This window comes from Lissotriton helveticus, chromosome 5_1, assembly GCF_964261635.1.
Source record: "Lissotriton helveticus chromosome 5_1, aLisHel1.1, whole genome shotgun sequence".
NCBI lineage: Eukaryota > Metazoa > Chordata > Amphibia > Caudata > Salamandridae > Lissotriton > Lissotriton helveticus.
This window is the reverse complement of record NC_136065.1, coordinates 1224889413-1224908446: the sequence shown is the minus strand read 5'-3', so window position 1 is coordinate 1224908446 and position 19034 is coordinate 1224889413. Positions and strand designations below refer to the sequence as shown.

Genomic DNA, 19034 nt, shown 5'->3' with positions numbered 1-19034 from the left:
GGGCAGATAATCCTTGTAAAGAACACATTAGCCTGTAAGTACAAACAACTATCAATAAAATCCCAAGATATCCTGCTGGATCCAGCTTGCCTTCCCGACAGGCCTAAATGTAACTTTGTTTAATGTTTATGCTAGGTCAGAACTATATAGCAGCGAATCTCCTGTACTTTCGTTGCCAGATGACTTGGTAGGAGCCCATCAAACCAATTCGAAAATCATAGTCGCCAGGGACTTTAACGCTTCCTTCGAACCCTCTTTTTTATTAAGCACCTTACTTGAGGAAGAGAATGAGGCATGAGGTATTCCTAATTTGGTAGCTGGGGAACATTGCCATCGTACAACGTCAGTCTCCCTGTAGATTGCTTCTTTAACCACAGGAAAGAGCTTGAGGGCATGCTACGGGAGAACTGCATCTGACTGAAGTAGGCAGGCCACTTTCAAACGGGGTGCCAGTACCAGAGTTATCGATTATGTTTTAGTCGATGTAAGAATCTGGTTTCTGGTGGAGGATATGACTATTGATCAGAGGTCTGACAGCGATCATAACCCTCTGTTGATAAAAATGATGGGTACTGCCTTGGACAATAACTCGCCAAGCTGTACTTCCAGAATAGAAGAGCCCCCGTAACCAACAATCAAAGAAGAGTTACCAGGCCCAAAGTCATAGCAGACCAGGGCTTATACACTTGAGTCTATGAGCTATTTACACATTTTTTGACTGGCTTGTGCAGTAGTTTGGACTGTGCACATTCCTTCGAATTAATTCCCATAATATCAGCGCACAGAGAATTTTTTTGAGCTCTCCAAACTGTTTTCACCAAAAATAGCTCTGGTAGAAGGCATGTTGTTCCAGGGGAAAGTAAATGGTTTAACAGCAAATGTAAGCTAGATAAGGGGGCACTGCAACTAGCAGTGAAGGAGCATAGCAGAGTCGAGGTAGCTCTGGCCCGTAATAGATACAAAGCTGCACTAACCAAAGCTGAGTGCCATTTCGCAGGTAAAAACTGTCAAGACTTGTACTAGAAGTACTAGTCGCAAAATGTAATGATAGCCGCTTGTTTTGGCATGTTATCACAAAGGGTAGCTCGGAGAATGTTCCCGCTCTTAGTTATCATATCCAGCCGGAAGTAAGGGTGGAACATTTTTCAAAACTATATACCAGGGTTGAGGACTCCGGTTGCTTAATCACTCCTAGAGCTGATCAGAATATTGTTAATACTGTCCCTGTTGCGACTACGACTGGCACTGCATTGGTTTTCAGTTTAGATGACACTCTGTCAGCAATTAATAGATTAAAGGCAGGTAAAGCCCCTGGCCCTGACCCGATACTGATGGAGCAAGATTTCATACGTAAAGAAACTTGCTCGGATTCAATCTTCTCGAAATAACATGTAATTTATTAACCAACATGTTTTGTGAACACTAAAACAGCCCTACACAACATTTCTAGTATCTAGGGAAAGCTTTCCTATGTGCTTTTACCAACATTAATCCGAGTGTCTAAAAATGGCCGCCAAAAATGCGGGAACTCTTCTGCGCATGCGTCTGCCCCATCTACGTGGTGTCACATATCTATGCTTTGGTGGGAATTTCTTGCAGCTGCGCCCTACTATTAAAGATGGCCGCTACATGTCTCACATACTAATGTGCATGCTACTGCTTGAACAAGACTTTGTTCGTCCTGCTTAACTATTAATGCTATAGTTTAATTAAAGTAATGGGGTTAGAGTAGAAATAAGTGGTATACAATGTATTCATTTATTTTCGCATTCTAAAGTGTCTCTCATTGACTTTATTATTAGCTAGTTTTTGGGCCTGAAGGGTGACTTGAATCGCCATATTGAATTCCCTCTGCGCATGTGCCGGGAACACTGAGCGACCTCGATCGATGGCATTGAAATCCTGCCAAAGACTGTCTTACCCGTGATGTTCCTGGGAACTGACCAATACTTAGTATATAAAGTTGTAACAAATATTGCTGGGTGGAATAAAATCACGGGAAAGTAAATTATGGGCGGGAAAATTGATCAACTTTATTGAATGGAAATGATCTCATACTGGTATGGTGTGATGACCTCTCCTCGCCTTTCTGACCAATCAAATGAAGGGAATACACAAATTTGCAACACTGGGGGTGGTATATTGCCCTGGAAATTGTATAACTAAGGTAGGTTCAGTTAGTTAGATTGTCCGACTTGTCACAGACCTGTCACTGACGATGATGATGATGAAGGAGAATCGAGAGCAGAGGGCTGGTCGAGGGCTCTGTCAGAAGAATTGGGGTTTCACTGAGGGAGGAGAATTGATTACCCAGTCGGGGTCCGAGTGTAGCCACAGAGAGGGGTGTGATGCTGGCGTTGCACTTAGCTGAGGATAACTGTCCTGATCTGCACCTGTCCTGTCCTGTTGGCACCTGATTAGTTGGGAGCCTTTTCCTTGCCCAGCCCGTGGCCAGGTTTGGTCCTTGCATCATACTAGGTAAATATAATCTGTGTGGTATGTCCTTGTACCGTTTCCCTCTTTCACCCTTCCCAGGTACCAATGTCTAAAAATATACCTCTGAAGTCTTGCAGAATTATAGCTTTAATAATTATTTTCTTACTTGAAAAGTCTTTAACTTCACTGTTGTGGCTGTTGACTCAGAATATTGCATAGATAACGTTTTTTTAAACTTTCCAGTCTGTGGTTATTTATGAAGGTAAATGGTAATATCTACCTATTATGCTAACTCCTTTTGATCCTTAGGACTTAGAGTACAGGTGACAAGGATTTGGTAAGTCATAGTGTACAGGTATAAGTCCTAAAAGTGAATACAATTCTGATAGGCAGGAAGTTAAGCAGGATTACCGGTTCAAGGTGTGAATGTTTATGAGCCCAGGTGAGTATGGTAAACTGAGTTGGTAATCCTGCGTCATCAATACCAGGTGATTTGTATAAATCAGAACCCATGATATGGGCCCCGTACATAAATCTTTTGTCTAATTGTATATCAGCTGGTGGGGATATCCCGGCAACTTGGAGGGGGGCCGAGATAATCACTACCTATAAAAAGGGTGTTGCCTCGATCCCCTCCAACTATAGACACATCAGCCTGATTGACAATTTGCAAAAGATTCCTGACCAGACGGTGGGGGTAGGTGTTAGCGGCTCCGACCGCACGCTATCCGGGTTCCTGACCTTTACGTGCAGGTCCCACTGGAGCAGACTGCGGGGCATCTCACGATCTCCCTTAGGGTCACTCATACTGAGCAGGATTTCCTTGCCTGCCCCTTTATGACCTGTTGGCATAAGGTTGTATGACTACAGATTTTTTAACCTTTGCATTTATATTATTTTTCACTGTGTAGTACGTCCCACTTTGGGTCCTGATGAAATGCCGCGTAGGCATGAAACATGTTGACCACACCAGGGGGTTGTAGATATCTTGCCTAACATAACCAGTAGCAACTATCTCCCCTCCCACCTTTTTACTAAGGGCGCCAGCCACTCCAATAAATTCTATTGTGGACTGACCCACCTTTTTTATCTTCACCTCACCTCCTACGACTACACCCCTTTTCTTCCCCGCACACCCGCATGCACCATATGGCAGGGATTAAAGATCTCCGTTAAAGAGCCCCCTTGAGGGTGCCCGCTGAACATTGCAGCGCCAGTTCAGCGAGGAGCAAACCCATATGATGAAGCATGACATCTAGCTTGCTAGGTGTGTGAGGGTTTTAGTCCCAACAAGGGGATTCCCCCCTCTTTGGCTTTTCTTTCTTTCTCTCTATACACACTACATATCGACATACTCTACCTCCTCTCTACCCAGTCTGGGGAACTTTGTACTTTACATTGTGGCTAAAGATTTTTGCCAGACAAGTTCTAGACAAACTTCAAGACTGGATGGATGATAATGTGATATTGCTCCCTTATCAGGCAGGTTTGTGCTAAAAAATAAGCACATGCGACCAGGCTTTCAGATTTACCCAATTAATATGGAATATGTGCTACTAAGAAAACAGAAACATTATGTAGCATTCGTTGATCTGAGAGCAGCTTTTAATTTAGTACTGCGTGATTTGCTATGGAAAACAATGCTTGACTTAGGTGCTCCAATAGATCTAGTAACATTGAGAGCCACATTACACAAGGATAATTATGCCCAGGTCAGGTGGGGGAAAAATTGTGAATTAACTGAGAGGATACCGATACAGCGAGGGGTGCGCTAGGGGTGTCTCCTTGCCCACACATTATTTTCTCTGTTGATTAACGATGTGGTGAGCAGATTGATGGACTACAGCAGAGCTTTCCAAACTGTGTGTCCCGACACAGTACTGTGTCGCCTGCAAATGGTGGGTGTGTCACCGGATGACACCAGTATTAAGGGCACTAACAGCCTGATTCATGAAGCGAAATAGCGCCCGCAATGGCTGCGAAAACTCAATTGCGGGTGCAAAACACGGAATCGGCATTCAAGTACGAAATAGCGAATTCGCAAAAAAATAATAGCGATTGAAATAGTGATTACGCTATAATAGTCGCAGACTCCGGGAAGTCGAGCATTAGCGATACGGAAATAGCGACCAACCACGGAATCTGCGAAATGAATAGCGAAACGCAATATTGTCTCAATCGGCATTCATGAAATAAATACATTAGCGAAAAAGCGCTAATTTGCACGTTTGCGCGGCGCAATTTAAGGACAACTCAAAGCAGGTGGTAACCATAAAAGCCATGATTAAGTAAAATTTGAAAAACTGTTGGCCAATCACCAACAGGTCCAGGCCTGACCAATCACACATAAGGACATTCAGCAGCAGCATTAGGCGTTCCACAATGCCTGGGATGTACATGGTGGTGAGGCGGCGAAGGCTACAGCGAGCAGCACGGAGGAGACGCATGAGGCAGGCAAGGATTTACCGGCAGCGGGTCACCTTGCTGGGCCAAACCAGAGAACAGATTTATGCAAAATACAGGCTGAATGGGGAAATGATCACCTGGCTGATACAAGAACTCGACCCCATCATGCAGCACCCAACAAGGCGAAACAATTCTGTGCCCACACATGTGCAGGTATTGTGCAGCCTGCACCTCCTGGCCTCCGGCAGTTTCCAGGGCATAGTAGCCGCTGCTGGAGGGATATCCCAGCCCACCATGTCACGCTGCCTCCACACTTTTGTTGACGCCATGCTCAGCCAGCTCCACCGCCACATCACATTTCCCACGAGCCAACAGGAATTGGACCTGACAAAACTACAATTTTATAATGTCGCCCATTTTCCCCATGTCCTCGGCTGCATAGACTGTACCCACGTCGCCATCTGCCCACCAGCTGGCACGGAGTATATGTACCGCAACAGGAAGTCCTACCACTCCCTCAACATACAGATGGTCTGCAATGCCAAGACCATCATCACTGACATTGTGGCCCAGTACCCAGGGAGTACCCATGACTCCTTTATCTTCAGGCACAGCGGACTCCACACACGACTGATCAGGGGAGAGTTTGGGGAAGGACACCTACTTGGTAAGTACACTTTGTCGACAATGTCACATTGCTATGAAGTAACTGCGCTGCACAGGCAATCAACATCTGCTCCTCTCATTCAGGTGACAGTGGCTACGCCCTACGGGAATACCTCCTGACCCCTTACCTCAACCCTGCCACACCTCAGCAACGGCGCTACAATGTTGCGCACATCCGGACAAGGAACTGTATTGAAAGGACATTTGGCCTGCTCAAGAGCAGGTTCCGTATACTGCACAAGACAGGTGGGGCCATGTATTACAGTCCTGCAGCGTGCTGCCGCATTGTGGCTGTCTGTGCAATGCTTCATAACATTGCAACCAAGCGTCGGATACCAGTTGACATCTCAGGCAGTGAATCTGAGGGGGACGACCGGCCACCAGCACATGCGCACCATGCACGCGGGGAGAACCCAGCTGAAGGCCACAGACGTCGCAACCACATCACAGCTAACAATTTCTAGCCCACCCCCTTCCCCCACCCCACATATCACAATTGCATGCAAAATGTAATGATTACACAAGGCGAATGTGTGCAGCAAAATAAATGTATTTGTTTGATTCACAAGAAAAAAGGGTCATGGTATCAACTATTTACAAAATACAGTATTCCTGCATACTGCATGTGAAGGTTCATGGCAGGCTTAGCGTCAGCCTGCGCCAGTGTCCCTCACACAATGTCATTGGCGCCTCCGGCGCGTAATGCCCAGGCGCCTGTGAGGCTCTTCCTCATCCTGGGCAGCTGTACCAGGCGTAGCCCTGGTGCTGCGCCTAGGTGGCGGGACCTGCGTGGCAGAGTGGCTGCTCACGCTGGAGGCACCCTCACTCGCATCGTCTCCCCCTACAATGGCCGGTAGCACAGGTGTATGCAGTGCGGTCACGGCGGTGGTCAAGTGCTCCAGCACCCGGGTTATGTCCTCGCAGCACTGGACCAGTTGGTGCTGCTGGGTCAGGGAGCGCCGCGACAGCTGGGTGGTGGCATTTGCTGCCACATAATTTGACCTACTGTAGGTCGACAGCCGGCTCAACAGCTGGTGGTGGCGCCTGCTTGCAACACTGCGGTGCTTCACGAGCGCTGCAGTATTGTCCTCCATTGCCGCCGTCATGCGGTCCATGGCCGCCGTCATGCGGTCCATCCGCTCGCCGACTCCCGCCACATTGCGGCCAATTTTATGCAGCTGGAGCTGGATGGCTCCTTGCTGCTGCGACTGGCGCTGGTGTATTCGGAGCATGCGCCGCTCCACGCTCATGCAGGCATGGAGATGCCCATTGCCCCTCCTGCTGTTCGGCCGCTGTGTTGCGGATGTGGCTGCCCCAGATCTGGTTGGACGAGCTGCAGGTGGTGTAGCAGCTGGTGTTGCTGGTGCGGCAGGCACTGGAGGCACATTGGTGGGGTGCCTGGCTCTGGCAGCCGGTGGGCCGGCAGATGTAGCAGCAGGTAAGGTGGGGGGCCTGGCCTTGGCAGCCGGTGGGCCGGCAGATGTAGCAGCAGGTAAGGTGGGGGGCCTGGCCTTGGCAGCCGGTGGGCCGGCAGATGTAGCAGCAGGTACGGTGGGGGGCCTGGCTGCTGGTGTTGGTGCAGCGGCAGGGGCTGGTGGCTGGGTATCGGGTAGGGATTCCTCCTCCTGGGCCTCCTCATCAATCAGCAGCCTCTCGCTGTCACTGCTATCATCGGCACCTGTGAGGGTAAGTGGATACTCATTAGATGCATGTGACTGTCAGACGTGCAGATGTTACATGCATGCTGGGTGTCATTCCCTGGATGGCTGTGGATTTGCGCACTTTGGAACCTTTCTGGCCGCATTGTGGTACTACTACATTGTGGACATACTACGTCTCCCACAATGATTCAGGGCATTTCCTGATGCACAACATAGGCATGACTAAGGGCCAATGAGTGAGCCTATTTGGTCAGGGACGGTCATAGGGGACAGGGTAGCAGTCGCATGCCACTTACCTTGGGTGTCTTGGGTGGGGCGGGAGGAGTCCAGAGGGGTCACGCCAACACACGCCTCCCTCTCCAAGGTGTCCTCAACCTGGTCCTCCAGGGGTGTGTTGGGTGGGACAGTCGGTCCGCCACCTCCAGTGCCCGATGCCTCACCAAGGCGCTCCGCCACCCTCTCCTTGGCACGCCCTCGGAGGTCGTACCAGCGCTTCTTCAGCTCCTCCAACGACCTGTCCGCCACGCCCACAGAGTTGACGCTGGAGGCTATCCCCACCCAGATCCTCCGCTTCTCCTGCTCTGGGACCCTCCTGGAGTTGGCACCAAAGAGCCGGTCGTGGTTGGCCACCACCCCTTCAATCAGGTTCTCCAGCTCCTGCTCGGAGAACTTGAGCTTGCGCTTGCGGCCAGCACTGCTGCTGGGGCCAGGGACAGGTTCCTCGGACATGGCGGTCGCTATTTCGGCCGGTTCGGGAGTCGCTAACGGAGGTTTAGCGTCTGCTTTCCCTCGTGCACACTCGAACGATAGCGTCACTGTGGTGTTTGGGGGTGGGAACGGGCTGCTTCCTGGTTGTGATGTCATCACGGTGCTCGGAATGCGTCTTCCCGTTTTCCAGATCCCGCGAGAATGCGACTCGCATTCCCGATCGCACGGGATTGCGAGTCGCAATCCCGTGCGATCGGGATTGCGAGTCGCAATCCCGTGCGAAGGTAGCCGGAAATAGCGATTTTTCTGCGTTTTTTGTAGGTCGCTAACGGCTTTAGCGCCCGCGTGCGAGTCGCTATTTTTTCCCCGAAAAGTACATGAATGCCGTTTTGCGTTTCCTCAATAGCGAGTCGCTATTAATCGCTATTAGGGACACGCAAAACGGCCCGTACATGAATCAGGCTGTAAGAACATAACTGCTGCTAATTAAGAGGCATTCCTTTGAAAGAGTGTCTCAGTGTCCGCCACAGCAGCGCGGACTCTGAGACACTCTGCTCTATGGGGGCCGGGAGATTCACAACAAAGCCTCATTAACAAGTAAATGGTCTTTTAAAGACCTGCGAAGTACTCGGGTGAGGCTGTGTGTGTGTGCCCGGGAGCTGGGGTGAGGTGACAGAGGGTGACAGACAGAGGGTGACAGGCAGAGGGAGGGAGACAGAGGGAGGAAGACAGAGTAAGAGGGAGGCAGAGAGAGGGAGACAGAGAGAGGGAGACAGAGAGAGGGAGACAGAGAGAGGGAGACAGAGAGAGGGAGACAGAGAGAGGGAGACAGAGAGAGGGAGACAGAGAGGGAGAGAGGGTGGGAGACAGAGGGACGGAGTCAGAGGGACGGAGACAGAGGGACGGAGACAGAGGGACTGAGACAGAGGGACTGAGACAGAGGGAAGGAGACAGAGGGAAGGAGACAGAGGGAAGGAGACAGAGGGAAGGAGACAGAGGGAGACAGAGAGGGAGACAGAGGGAGACAGAAGGGAACTCGTGGGAGACAGAGAGAAAAGGAGACAGAGGGAAACAGGGGGAGGGAGTCCGGGGTAGACAGAGGAAGGGAGAGGGAGACAGAGAGAGGGAAATAGAGGGCAACAGACAGAGGGAGACAGACAGAGGGAGACAGACAGAGGGAGACAGACAGAGTGAGGGAGACAGATAGAGGTAGGGAAACAGACAGAGGCAGGAGGGCGACAGGAGGAGGGCGACAGAGGGATGGAGACAGGGAGGGAGACAAATAGAGGGAGGCAGATGGAGGGAGACAGATGGAGGGAGACAGATGGGGAGACAGAGGGAAGGAGACAGACAAGAGGGAGACAGACAGAGGGAGGGAGACATAGGGAGAGAAAGGGAGGGAGACAGAGGGTGAGAGAGAGGGGGGAAGGAAGACAGAGAGAGGTAGACAGAGAGGGAGAGAGATAGAGGGAGACAGACAGAGTGAGTGAGACAGGGGGAGACCAAGGAAGACAGCGAGAGAGAGAGATTGGGAGAGAGATAGAGAGAGGGAGGGAGGGAGACAGAGAGGGAGACAGAGAGAGAGACAGAGATAGAGACAGACAGAGATAGAGACAGAGACAGACACAGACAGAGACAAATAGAGGCATAGACAGGGACAGGGGCAGACAGACAGAGACGGAGAGGGAGACAGAGAGAGGGAGACAGGGACAGACAGGGACACTCAACTGATTCTTTCCCTCACCAATGACCCCAGCACCGCCAAAACTAACCTACACGAAGGAATGAAAGAAGTTGCCGAATGGATGAAACTAAGCCGTCTGAAACTGAACTCAGACAAAACAGAAGTCCTCATCTTAGGTACATCCCCCTCTGCATGGGACGACTCCTGGTGGCCGGAAGCCCTCGGAAAAGCACCCATCCCGACTGACCACGCACGGAACCTAGGCATCATCCTGGATTCTTCACTCTCAATGAACAGACAAGTCAGCGCCGTATCCTCTTCCTGCTTCAACATTCTTCGCATGCTCAGAAAAACATTTCGCTGGATCCCCTCCGAAACAAGGAAAACAGTCACCCACGCTCTGGTCACGAGTCGACTCGACTACGGAAACACCCTCTACGCAGGTACTACCGCAAAACTCCAGAAGAAACTCCAACGAATCCAAAACGCCTCAGCAAGACTCATATTAGACATCCCACGCAACGAACACATCTCTGGTCACCTTAAAGACCTCCACTGGCTACCCGTCAATAAGAGGATCACTTTCCGACTGCTTACCCACGCACACAAATCACTCTACGACATCGGTCCAGAATGCCTCAACTCACAACTGTCCTTCTACACCCCCTCCCGCCAACTACGTTCTTCCAGCCAAGCCCTCGCCACTGTACCTCGCATCAACAAGACCACCATGGGAGGCAGATCCTTTTCATACCTGGCTGCTAAAACATGGAACTCACTCCCCGCTAACCTTCGCCTTACCCAGAACCACCTAGCATTCAGAAAGCAACTTAAAACGTGGATATTTGACAGGTAATCCTCCTCCCCCTTCCTGAGCGCCTTGAAACCCTCCGGGTATGTAGTGCGCTATATAAATTCTCTGACTTGACTTGACTTGACAGACAGAGGCAGAGACAGGGACAGACAGAGGCAGAGACTGAGAAAGACAGACAGACAGAGAGGCAGACAGAGAGGGAGAGGGAGACGGAGAGGGAGACAGAGGGTGACAGAGGGAGGGAGGGGGAGGGAGACAGAGGTACGGAAACAGAGGGAGAAATAGATCGGGAGACAGAGGGAGGGAGACAGACAGAGGGAGGGAGACAGACAGAGGGAGGAGGGCGACAGAGGGAGGGAGACAGAGGGAGCGAGACAGACAGAGAGAGAGAGACAGAGGGAGGTAGACAGACAGAGGGAGCCGGATGGAGACAGACAGAGGGAGACAGAGGGAGAGAGAGGGAGGGAGACAGAGAGAGGGAAGCAGTTAGAGAGAGAGAGAGAGACAGAGTGAGTGAGAACCCCCCGAACCACCATTAGGTGGTTCGGGCTAGCTCGCACGCTTGCTACACTGCCTTACTGTGTCCCAAAATGATGCATCTCCAAAAAGTGTGTCACCAACATGAAAAGTTTGGAAAGCTGTGGACTACAGGAATGATTTCCCCACCATGAACAGTGCGAAAGTCCAAATCCTGCTCTTTGCAGACGATTCCTTACTCGTATCCACAACACCCATGGGCCTGCAAATTTTAGTCTTCTGCAGGGACAGGAGTTTGGAACTCAACACTGATAAAACAAAATATATAGTGTTTGGGGAAAGTGTGGTGGGGACTACGTGAGATCAGGATTGTATGCGAAGCTCTTGAACGGGTAAAGCACTTTGATTACCTTGGCATAAGACTGAGTGAATCACTTAGTTGGGAACAACAGTTAGACAAGAGTTGCCTTGTCTTATGTCATAGGTCTAAATCAATATATAGATTCCATAAACAGTCATACACTCAATTTCTAACCCCAGCACTGGAAGTCTATCAGGCCAAAGCGGATCACTGTATGAAGCAGAGATATGGGCCATACTAATGTAAACAAATTAACGATTTGTGAAGACATCTTTGCCAGATCATTTATTTCGGCACCCATCACCACCCCATTGATTCCCCAATTTTGTGACCTAGGGATCAAAAGAATAGGTGACATGGCTGCTTTGAAACCCTTAACCTATTGGCTGCGATTGAGGACAACCCCTCAGCTCACTGATTATCATAACTCTATGAGGGAAGGACTGATTATCAGTGGTGCTAAAAAACTACAGTGGTTTAAACATATCGCAGATTGGTGCAAATTGATGAAAATGTTGGATTTATGGGAACGCCCAGATAAGGCAACAAGAGGTGATCTATTGAGACTAAAAGCCAGGTATTGGGCTTGGGGGGGGAGGGAGCATTATGCTACTAACCCAGCTAATGGCCAGCTAGCATCAAAGTGTTTTAATGTATGCGATTTGAACCCTTTTTGGATCAAATCTCGCACCCCGTGCTAAAAGTTTATATGTCAGATTTAGATATGGCAGCCTGCTCCTAAAGTTCTCCGAAAATGAGGCTATTGGTTATTAATAGATTCATGTCCTGCCTGCACTAAAGCTAAACAGACTGAAGAACATGTACTTTTCTTTTGCCCTATATACCAACAGATACGCAGGAGGTGGATAAGACCAATTTGCCTAAACCTTGGAGTCAGGCAATACCAGATTCCATATAGAATCTTAAAAACTGATGTATTGGGCCAATAGTCTTTGCCGTTAGCCGCTTTTTATTTGCCTCCTGGATAACTCGACAGAAGCTTTTACCTTATGCTGTAATGCGAAAATAAACGCTCCCGATTGTGATATGTTGGCCAACGGAATTATTGTATTGTGTATTGCATTTGAGTTCTTTTTTTTATGTGTTCGATCTGGAAGGTTGTTACACTGAAGCTTGTCTTTTATGCATTTTAAGGTGCGCTTATATCTTGACCACTTGTTTATTGTATTTTTTAATTAAAGAATCGGAAATTTATTTTTATTGTCTTAGATTGTAAATTGATGATTGTTTATTCCTTGTAAACTTTGATGGTTTGAAACAAATAACCGAATAAAGTTATTTTATAATGAGTAGTTATGTGCAGGGAAGCAGCATAACCGTTACAATCATTTGCTGGATAGTATCCAGCATGATTCTAACCTCTGAAACATGCTTGGATGCCAAAAATATCCTCAGCCATCTCACTATTGTGTCTCTTCTGCAAATATTTGGAGTGCTCCATTCTCCCACATAGAAAACCTTGGTTGCTGGCAACACTTTCTGCTCTACAGCGTTGCCAGACAAACAAATATGACACCGCGTGGCGGCCTCGCAAGACCTTCTTGGTGAAGCCTGACTCCACAGCAGCTTGTGCTGGATCTGTAGGAGACCCTAAAATATAACCACCTTTAATAAAGTAGCTGCTTGGCTAGTATTTACCTGGGACTCCGACCATTAAAGCAGGTTGTTTATGGACTGTGCGGTCACACTTATCCAGCCTGCTACTAAGCAAGTCTATAAATTGATGTTTAAGTGGTTTAACAGCACTCGTTACAGTCAAGCCTACAAATACTGCACACACCGGGACGTAACGGTGATATTTAAAAAAAAATGTATAAATCTTACCTGCGTGTGACAGGTAACCTATTGTTATGCAGAAAACAGAAACAGGAACTGGATCATAGTTACTTCCTCATTATAGGTTTCGGACAGGCATGGGATAGAGGCCAAATTTATAGGTTCTGTTTTGTTTAATGTTGATAGGTAAACTACGCCTTCATGTGCAGAATGAGGCCTCTCATCCAGTAAGGACTAAGATGAGGAAGACAGACACCGCTGCCTTAGCAACGGCCAGTCGGCTGCTCAGCGGTGAAGAATGTCAGTGCAAATGCATGAAGAATGAATGTTATAGACCACACGGAGATTTCTAGACATCAGTTAATTGTACGACTATCGAATAGTACTGTGTCTGAAATTTGCTTGCATGTCCCAGATGTGATGGGCCGTTGTGGAATGAGGTCTATAATCACTGCTAGTGACAAGCCCAGCTGAATTATGAAAGGCTGTGTCTGTGGTAAGGTCTACAGGTGTTGGTAAATATGCCCCTATGTCTTCCTGCAATCTTGTTCATGGTTGGAGTAGTTCAGTGCTTTTGCATATTAATCAAGATTCGATGATAGTATATATTTCATGTTGCTTGAGAAGGATCCTCCACGCACGCAACCTGGGCTTCATCCTGGACCCCTCCCTCTCGATGACCAGACAAGTCAACGCCGTCTCCTCATCGTGCTTCAACACCCTGCGTATGCTTCGCAAGATCTTCCGCTGGATCCCGACCGAGACCAGGAAGACTGTCACCCAGGCACTCGTCACCAGCCGACTGGACTACGGAAACGCCCTTTACGCCAGAACCACAGCCAAGCTACAGAAAAGACTCCAGCGCATCCAGAACGCCTCCGCCCGACTCATCCGGGATGTCCCCCGACGCAGCCACATCTCCAGCCACCTGAGAAACCTGCACTGGCTCCCCGTCGACAAGAGGATCACGTTCTGGCTCCTCACCCACGCACACAAGTCTCTCCACGACCTGGGCCCCAAGTACCTCAACGACCGCCTGACCTTCTACACGCCCACCCGCCAGCTACGGTCCACCAGCCTCGCCCTCGCACCCGTACCACGCATCCGAAGAGCCACCGCCGGAGGAAGATCCTTCTCTTACCTGGCTGCCAAGACTTGGAACTCCCTCCCCATCCACCTTCGGCTGACCCAGGACCATCTCGCCTTCAGGAAACAACTCAAGACCTGGCTGTTCGAGCAGTAGCATACCCCTCTCCCCAAGCGCCTTGAGACCCTCCCGGGTGAGTAGTGCGCTATACAAATGGCATGATTGATTGATTGATGTGCAATTCCCATGACCTCACTTACAGCACCCCGTTCAATATACTTATATATTCAAACCAAATATCGTAACAGACTGCAACTAAACTAACATCAAGACCTGAGCAAGGGTCCACTGAGAACTTATGACTCCTGCTTAAGGTCAAAAAGGTGCATATTTTCCATCAAGCAAAAGAAGCACAGAAGAAAACAGTAACAGTTTCTGAAATTATTAGAATTATACGAGGCAGAGAAGTTGCTTGTGCTTTAATGCAGTTTTTTTATTGTGCTGTGGTCTCTGCATTTTTTTTATTGTGCTGTGGTATCTGCAAGGGTGTGCAAAGGACACGCTGTTCTACTGCATCCTGAAAAACTTCAAAATATAATAGTGCTATAAGAAGTGGAAACGTTTTAGAATTCCTCTGCGGCCAGGAGCGCCGCCCCACTGCTCACAGAGCAGGCACAAGGTAAAATTAAATTATGATAACATAGTTATTATCATTTTTTCCCGTAGCTATGGGGCTGGGTTAGGGTGGGGCGAGGCATGGTGTCAGAGCCTGGGAGGAGTGATTTGCACACTCTAAGTGCGCATGACGGTTTAGCTGGCCATTTTGGGCCAGCCAAGCAGTAATGCGCACTTTGCATGTTTCCCACCAGGCTGTAATTCATAGCCTTGTTGGGAACATGCACGGGCTTCCAGTCCCCGTCTGAGCGCTGAATCACGGGCTCAGGCCAATCACAACGCTGCATTGCATAGTTGTGAGTGGCTTAGGGGAGCCTGTGTGCTTCCTCCTTCCGGTTTGAAGCAACAATGGAGGAGAGACGGTGTCCGGCGGCTGTGAGAAGGTAAGTATTTTTTATTTTTTTATTTTGTCCCCCCCGCCCCAGCCCGCCAGCCACCACTGCCTCTGCATACAGGCTGCAAAGGCTGAAGACGAAAGCAAACCGTCTGATCAGCCAAGTGAAGCTTTCAGAACAGGCTGGAAATATTAGTGAAACTTGTAATATCTGGTTGCTGTAATCTACCTGTGCCTTACAGGGACCAGAATTATGCAATGCAGTACATTTCCAAACCCTCCAAGTCTTCTAGTTCTGTGATGACAAAGTCAAATTCTGATCATATTAATCTTTTATGTTTGTTTAAACTGAGTTTGTGCATCACCCAAGGTGGTTGCAATAATAAAAGCATTGCCTGTGCGTGGCTGCTTGATACTGTGGAGGGTGATGATGCAAAATGTAACAATCGAGAATTGAAAGCTGATGTGATCAGGCTGTTTGCTACTGAACTGTTATCAGTTTTCACCTTACAATGAAAAAGGGGCGTCCTCAAGATGTACCCTTCCGATTGCATTAACAATTGCAAATTTGCTTTATACATTCTTAACGTGTATTAAAGCTTTAGCACTACTGCACAATTACACCTATTTTAAATGCACTGCCATTTTTCTATCTCATGTTGCAAAATGCACATTTGACTTAACTGTTGATTACAAAGTCAGCGCAACGAAGAGATACATACAAAGCCAATTAAGTCAACCTTTATATTCTAGCTAATGTATTCCCTTTCCACAAGAAGAGCCAGGCTTCTGTCCATTAGTTTCTATATGTTGTTTCATTTGCAAAACATGTTCTCGCCCCATTCATTTGTATTGAGAAAAAGTATAAATGTCGCCTAAAATGTAGACAATTTAGCACTACATGCTACAACTGACCAAGGCACAAAGCACTAGCCCACTGACGTGGCAGATCTCACTAAGATTATTTTTGATGCTGGCAGGCTATTTTTTAATTAAGTGTTAAACTTCTGTTAACTTTCCCTAGGGTCTGTTTTTGTCCAAATGATAAGAGTAAAAGCATTATATTTAAATCATTACAAAACTTTGACTGAAAAATAGAAAAGTAGGACTTGCCTCTTGAAAAGACATAGGCTAGGGCGGGTGTCTTTGTAATCCGCTCTGGTGGTATGACTAGCGCTAAGCGGTGGCACAGCTGGCGGCAGGGATAGTGCATCAGATTTAGCATCCTCGCTTCGAGAAACACCGGTGTCTTCTAGATGGGAATCACAATCTGTTAGGGCGCACTAATAACGCATTTGTGTTGGTAAAATTGAACTACTGTAGTCCTGATTGCACAGATCTATCAGGAGGCACATCATGCATAGAGAATCATCAACCTAAGTCGCTCATAGCTCTGAACTACCAATGAACAGCTCAGGGCTTTAACATACACATGGAACATTTATATCACTGTTTATCATATAGTTCCCGACAACCTCCCACTCTTAACCAGGTTGTACATCTTCCTTACCTGTTCTGTTCTCATGCAATATCCTAGTCATAATTAACAAGGTAAGACCACAATATCAGCTGAAACTAAAATCAGAATCCCTCTATACTAGGTGATTGCATATTTAATCGACCAATGAACCTTTAGCAATTGAAACATGTAGGCAGATACCTGCGTTCCATGGCCCAGTACTGTGGACTACCTTAAACTCAACCCTGAAAGTCAAACCAAACTGCATGAGGACTAATGAACCTCACTCTAAATATGGGCTGCGACTGTAAACAATTAGGATAATGTCTACCTTACACAACCGTACCCTTAACGCACCTCATCCCTTCCAGAAGTAGACTAGTCTGTCAATTAAACAGTCAGTGCTTTGAAGCACCCAAAAGAAGATGTGCAACGCTGCATATACTTCACAATAAACAAATGCTACGAGCACCATAAACGGACACATCATACAATACTACACACAATTAGAGCCATTACACAGAGGTCCTCTTTCAAGCATTCGAAATTAGATTCATCAAATCCCTTGGAAGCTGGGGGGATTCTTAAAACAATCTCCAAGAAGGGAGGCAACAACGAAGAAAGTTAAACCGGTGTTCTTGCTATACCCTAAAGGCATCTTAACTAAAAGAGGAACAAAAACAAAAAAGAAAAACGTGAAACATAACAGATGAATTAGCAGGCACACCACAGTAGCTTGTAGAGAAACAATATACTTCTTTGACCATGTGTGCCAAACCAATACAAGTACAAGCATGCCACTCCTTTAATCAACTTCTCATCATGTATGACTTATTCAACCTTGGGCATTTTCAGCAACAATTACTAGATAATTGTAGTGATTTTGCCTTCATCAAAAATACAACATCCACACAAGAGTCCTATAAAGTAAAACCTTAAAACTAGATAATGCTGACCCACAAAACTGCTCACTACGTTAATAGCCAGGTTTCTTCCGCCACCCTAAAATAAGCAAGGGCAATGGCTGTAATTTACAATCCTCCTTTGGTTTTTCTTTCCTCAATAATTCTGAACTGCACTCAACTTTCGATTGTTAGTATACTGCAATATAAAAACAGTTTTGCACTCTTCTCTAATCATTCTAGATAAATTCCTCATCCAAAATACAAAATGGATAGCAGCCCTCATCCTTCTCAGGCTACTCTGTCACACTCAAAGCCTTCACGGACCAAAATCTTAGGGAAAACTGCCAAGGTGCAATCCGGTCTTGTCGAACGTGCAGCAGATTAGGTTACCTCCTTCTCACAAGATCCACCAAACATTCCTGTCAGACTTTTAAAGCTCTGTTTACATCCTTTGTCTCAAAGGCCTTTATCTTAGAACCCCAAGGATCTTATCGGAGCTTGGAATTCTTCTTCATCCAGTTGACTACATCAAGAAGAAACACGTTGCTAGGAAAACTAAAAGCGCTTGGTACCAGACCTTTTTATGGAAGGAAGTCAAAACTTCAGACTTCAGAGCCACACTTCAAGCCCTCCTACACTTGCACCTGGATGGCAGCCACACTGCTTCACAGCCCCAAAACTCAGAAATGCCCCTCATAGTGTGGTTCCCAAAATCCGGACCCTGTGGTTTTCCCGATAACGAGGTCCAATACCCGTGTCACGAAACCTCAACGTACCGAGACGATTTTGGTGTCTACGAACCGATAATGATTAGGACATCATTCCTATGTATTTGCGTTACAATCGAGGGTTGCCAACACCCCTAAATCACAGTTTCCGTCCCATCCCTTAAACTCCATTTTGTGAACGGCATCCATCTTGCATCTTGCCCTCATGATAAGTCAATTAAAGGTCGAGCTTGATCCAAATAGACACGTCCACCTTTCGTGACTTTCCCCTGACCTGTCCCAACTGACTCCACTGTCTTCGGCCAAACCTGTTTAGGCAGCTCCTCGCCCAGTGGCCGAATACGATAGCATCTACGCATAACATTCCACGAACCATTCACTACATACAGCCCATGTTTCCTTCAAACACGCACCTGTCCCCGTATCTTGTTTATGGCCCTTTTATGGCTGGGTTGTACCTTCCTTTATTGGTGGTTCATCTATATCTGATGGGAGTTCCCGATCCAACTGGGTAATCTATCAGCAAACTGGACATCTAAAATATGGGCTTGCTTACATGACTTCGCTCTTTGTATTGTTGTAGAAATATGTGTGTTGCCATACCATAAACTCAAGAATTCTTGCTTGAAGCCATATATTTGATATATAAGGAGACGGCTGGTTCTGTAAAAACGAACAGTCTCCCAAGAACCTACTCTCTGTGTGGTGTACTTCTGGGACACGTGTTACTTGGTAGCTACCAATAAAACTTGATCTTTGACTGCGACTAGAAGACTACGTGTTTCTGTGGTCCGGAACAAGGGAACTCAGAGGTCTTCGGGTGTTATCCCCTGACA

The 19034-nt window shown here is 47.6% G+C and overlaps 1 protein-coding gene across 2 annotated transcripts in view; it reads right to left on the bottom strand.

The window, feature by feature from the left end:
- The window catches only part of BTBD16 (BTB domain containing 16), a 957777-nt gene that overhangs the window by 759923 nt on the left and 178820 nt on the right, over positions 1–19034 (bottom strand). For both annotated transcript variants that reach the window (XM_078641204.1, XM_078641205.1), the window contains exon 5: positions 16220–16358. In XM_078641204.1, coding sequence (XP_078497330.1) covers positions 16220–16358 — 139 coding nt within the window. The remainder of the gene's footprint in view (positions 1–16219; positions 16359–19034) is intronic.